Source organism: Sitodiplosis mosellana, unplaced genomic scaffold, assembly GCF_009176505.1.
Source record: "Sitodiplosis mosellana isolate CC-2019 unplaced genomic scaffold, AAFC_SMos_1.0 Smas_scaffold_6226, whole genome shotgun sequence".
NCBI classification, from domain to species: Eukaryota; Metazoa; Arthropoda; class Insecta; order Diptera; family Cecidomyiidae; genus Sitodiplosis; species Sitodiplosis mosellana.
The window spans coordinates 12,665,229-12,670,138 of NW_022601467.1; the positions used below are offsets into that span (position 1 = coordinate 12,665,229).

A 4,910-nucleotide genomic window follows, 5' to 3' on the forward strand; every position below is an offset into this window, starting at 1 on the left:
GAATAATTGATTAAACATCAACGAACGAATATAGAAAAATTGATGATTTATTTACTTGTATATGCCAATTAAAGGTTCGTTATTCGACACAATGGTTCGACAGTGCAGATTTTTCGTTTGACTAGAAATACGAATTAATTCATCATAATATTCCTCTAAAAAGAAAGCTACGCTTAAATTTTGTAGTAGAACCATCTCTATGAAGGCTCTAGCCAAAACTTTCGACACAGCGAACATCACTAACTCGTTCACTCAAAACATGTGATTCGCTTGATGTGAGACAGACACTAATTCCCTTGAGCTAGAAAAACGATAGACTTCTGGGAGAGAGAGAGAGAAAAAAATGAAATCTTTTGCAAAAAGTGATTCTGATTCCAAGTTGAAAAATTAAATGGTCGAGTGTTTAATTTATGTTCATTTCGTACGAAATACAACGATCACTGATTAGAAAACCAAATTTCATGGCTGCAAAGTTCTATTTTTCTTTTTTCCACCAAAAAGACTGCGCAAGAATTTGTTCATTTCGCTGTCTTATCAATCTCAGCAAAAGGCTGTAGGGAGTTGTAAAGAAAAATAGATTGAATAAAAGTTCAAGGAACAAACGAAACCAATTTACGCTGTTCTCGTTGGGATCGATTGTCGGTATTTTGGTTGTTCTGGTTACTGTTCGCATAAAGTGACACAATGAATAAATGGAGGCTCTTTCTAACCGCCACGCAAACACTATCGTTTAGCTCATACATTGTATATGGCGGGAGGTTTTTTATATATATATATATGAATTAATATCTCCCAAACATTCTCTATAGTCTAGACGAACCGACAATTTGACCGGGTGCTGGCGATCCCAATCTCATTTATTCATTTACTCAACTTTCTTGAATTATTCACGTGTCAAAGTACTATGCTAGTCCAATTCTTGGTATACCACGAACCACTTACTCGCTCGCTCATCGAATCCCATCCGCCATTCCATTTACATTGAAGCAATGGTTTTGATATAGTTTTCATGACGTATTCTGTAAGGCAGTAGCCATTTGTAAAAAAAAGAATCCAACAAAATATGAGGGAAGACCGTGCGATTCACCACATTTATGTTTATCCATTTACAATGAGCAGCAAGGCCTCTCCTTTCTCGGAAATATCATGTACATTTTCTTTTGTTTGGAAAAAATCGGTTTAGGTATCGGCAGAGAGCTAGATAAGATTCCGATAAAACTGAATAAAAAGGAAAACAAGAATGAATTGAGGCATTTCAGTTTCCTAGACATTGGTCGAGCAGAATCGCAATCATTGATGAACAACATTCAAAAATATGCCTAACCCTTGTGTTGTAATAGAATTCTAAATCGTGTCAAATATGTTGACTTTTGTTTTTTTTTCAAAGCTCATTCGATTTTCCATTTATACGAGGCGAATCAAATCCAATGGGTTCACATGATGGGAATAAATTCGAAGAAGTATATTGAACACGAGAAGAAGAGGAACGAAAAAACCTGTACGCTTCCCACTCCATTCGTTTGTATTGAGCAAATTTTTGAGGTGAAGTTACGAAGATGGAAAACCGAATTCTGACCGCTTCCGAATCGAATACAACCGTTGGCAAATAGAGGAAACGAATATGCAGCAAAGCGAAAAGACAAAGGATTCGGAAATGGTTCGTTTATCCCGTTGCCTCCGTTAAACTTTTATCCTCTGAAAATCCAAAATATTCATTATCGTCGAACCTTTCACAAAACCAAATCACCTTAATTCAATTATTTCGTTATTCAGATTAGTTGAAAATGTCTGTTTTACAAAATGTTTAATATATCACTGCTCTCTCTCTCTCTCTCTCTCTCTCTCTCTCTCTCTCTCTCAACCCCTTTCTCTTCCTCTATTCGAATGTCAGAGAATGAGCTGTTAAATACCTTTTCCTATGTCACACTTTCATTCACCGTATACTGTCCAAGGAATTTGTTAAATTCATTCATAAAAAAGTTTGTTAGTTGGAACCATAGCCATACCCGATGATTACTATTATTAATATTACAGAGTTTTAAAATTTATTTTCAAAAATGCATCCAAATTAAATCGAAATGTGGTGAAGCAGGTGCGTGTAACTTTTTACGTTACACCAAAGCCACACACCAATCCGACCGAAGTAAAAGATGATAAATCTTCAGACAGTTGATATCGGTGAAATCAAGAGATGACACCATCATCATCATGGTGCTAAGGTCAAAGATGTAACATGGCTCAGTGTGCAATGTGCATATCAGACAGAGCAACTTGAATGTTACTATTGTTTGCAGTTGACAATTTTACAGTGTTCGTTGAGTTGTTGCAACTCGAACGGAGGAGTCACAAGTTTGTTGTGTCTGTCTACTGTGATGACGGCAAATAATAATTCGTAAAGTAGTATCAAAAAGTGAAATTGACTTTTTTATTTCCATTCATTAAACTGTCATGGGAATTGTCTTGGTTCGTCTGTGTGTGTGTGTGTTCTGATTGGATGGAAGAGTACACAACAGGCATCTGGTTCTTGAAACTTGCATGCACTTCCCTCGAACAACAACAACAACAACAACAACAACAAAATGGTGTGAGTGCCGAAAAATAAGCCGAGAGAATTCATTTTTCGTTAACAATTTTGCCAAGACAGCTTATCATTATAATTTGCTGCACAGTTTGTTGTACTTTCGTTCCGTAATCATTAAACTTGTCGTGACAGTTAAAGTGCATATTATTATTGAATGTGACCATTCCGGAGCCATTACGGGGCGATAACAAGAGCGCACCACTTACAATACAAATAGCAAATTAAGACAAACAATTTTAAGACTGTACGTAACATGCTGTCAAAGAAATATGCTTTTTACTTTCTCTCTCTGTCTCTCTCCCTAAAATTAATGATCATCGAATGTTTGAAGAACGAATTCATTTGCCATAGCTTGCGTAGCAAAAAATATCTATTTATTTGATAAATTATTATCAGCTAATGAGTGGATCTGCAGCATTCAATCGTCTCAAAGACAATTAAAGAGAAATACAACAGTCAGTCGATTGTTTACCTCGTTTTCAATGTGCCGTTGACCTTCACTGTGATCACTATGTCGATGACTCAATATTCGTCTCATTCTCGCACTTATTGAATAAAAACCAGTTTGCGATTTTTTCCTCTCTTCTCGATGGTTCTTCACACATTCATTTATTTATTCTCAGTTACAAAACAATAAAAAAAATCGAATTGCATACAAGAAATAGCAAATACATTCACCATCACTGTGAATTTTACGAAAGGGCAGGAAGATGTTGGATGTACAACCATTTTAGCCGACCAGGGATTTCAGCGTACTCGGTGGAATACGATGAATAAGTGTCCGGTCAATTTCGGTATGAACTCCATTATTATTGATAGTATATTTGATGTAGTATTTATATCCATCATCGCCTTTGAACCAGTACTGCCCATTCACAAATGTTTCTTCTTCTGGCGTTCCCTTGTCTCGGATTTCGAATGTTTCCTCTCGAAACACAGAATTGGTTAACGAAAGTCTAAATCACAGAATATTTACCACGAAATTAAATTGATTGTACTTTTATGTAACAAATGTATGTTTCTTGTATGATCAGTTCCTTTTACCTGTACGTGTATCCACCATCGGATGGTGTATATTCGTAAAATTTAATCTCTGGTGGACTTTCAACTGGTGGAAGATATGCCGCTTCTGTTGGTATTGATGTTGACGTTGACGTTGCCGATGGAATTGATTCCAGTGGTGCAGAATGGACAACAGTTGTTGCCATGAATATCACTGAAAACTTTAAATAATATTTACTTTTATGATCAAATAATATATTCAAATAAACCCAACTATTGACTAACAAGCACAAAGCAAAACAATAAACAAACACTATTTAGTGTCTAAAACGCTTACAAAATAGTAATTCATTTTGGATAAATTGTTATATAACCAACAACTGCGAGTACCGTCCTCGAAATGTGTTTTGATGAAGTGTTCTCGTCGAAAGACTGAATCGAATGTGCCGATATTGCAAATTGCAAGACAAAATACAACGGCAGAAAGAACAGAAAAATTTAAAATCATCGATGCGATGCATGGAGGAGAAACAGGTTTTGTCATAGGTCATATATTTATTACCTGACCGGCTCTGATCACACTGAGTATACAAGAAGCGAATACAAAAACACGTAAGAAGAATCTTAGTCGAAGTCCTGTTTGATTAGTATTCTCAGCTGTGGTTATATTTAACGTGTGTCTACTCTCAGTGAGACACATATTCATTTTTCGATTATATCAACTTTTTACTTTTATTTTATCCCTTGAACCGAAACGGCCTTTGTTTTGGGCCTACCATCTTCCATCTACCCGAGAAAACAACGACAAATACAGGGAAAAGAATGAGGGATAAAACGAGTGAACCAAATAACTCAGCCAATTTACAGTCAATGTATTTTGAATATATATTTTTTTCCCCAATGCCCATCGACTTAAGATTTGCATATTGTTATAAATATGTAAATTGAACGGAGATACTAATTCAAGGCGCTTGTGTGTGTGCATAGAATAAATCAATTTGACCGAGAAAATCGGATTTTTGCTATAGTTGATCCTATACTTGACAGGGAAAAAAATGGATCAATGTGTCAATCCTGTGAAAATAGAGGGACATATTGACAATGTTGCCCCAACCTATATTTGCTATAGTTGAATGACACCTACAGTTGGCGGAAACTTAATTCGAAATGGTTCCAAGCAAACATGAACTGCATTTTGTATGCGATGAGGTAAACTCCGCTTCGTTCGCTTTTTTTCCTGTCCTTCATTCGATTTCCAAAGTAAGTCACATTTGTGTCAATAGTGCTTAAAATAATTTGCCCCATGCAACGACAGTAGTGCATCCCC

General features: G+C 36.0%; 1 protein-coding gene across 1 annotated transcript; it reads right to left on the reverse strand.

Annotated features, from left to right (window-relative positions):
* Window positions 1-3,151: 3,151 nt before the first annotated feature.
* Window positions 3,152-4,065, reverse strand: LOC129579504 (uncharacterized). Its single transcript, XM_055469660.1, has 3 exons — window positions 3,921-4,065; window positions 3,626-3,804; window positions 3,152-3,537 (listed from the first exon to the last, which is right to left on the reverse strand). Exons 1-3 carry the CDS (start codon window positions 3,933-3,935, stop codon window positions 3,312-3,314), a joined length of 420 nt encoding a protein of 139 aa, XP_055325635.1. The 5' UTR covers window positions 3,936-4,065; the 3' UTR covers window positions 3,152-3,311.
* Window positions 4,066-4,910: the final 845 nt, after the last annotated feature.

Bases quoted from the DNA above. Each gene is read 5' to 3' on its own strand.
- LOC129579504 (XM_055469660.1), bottom strand. The intron at 3,538-3,625 runs GTAAAAGGAACT...TCTGTGATTTAG, and splicing joins GATGGTGGATACACGTACAG to ACTTTCGTTAACCAATTCTG.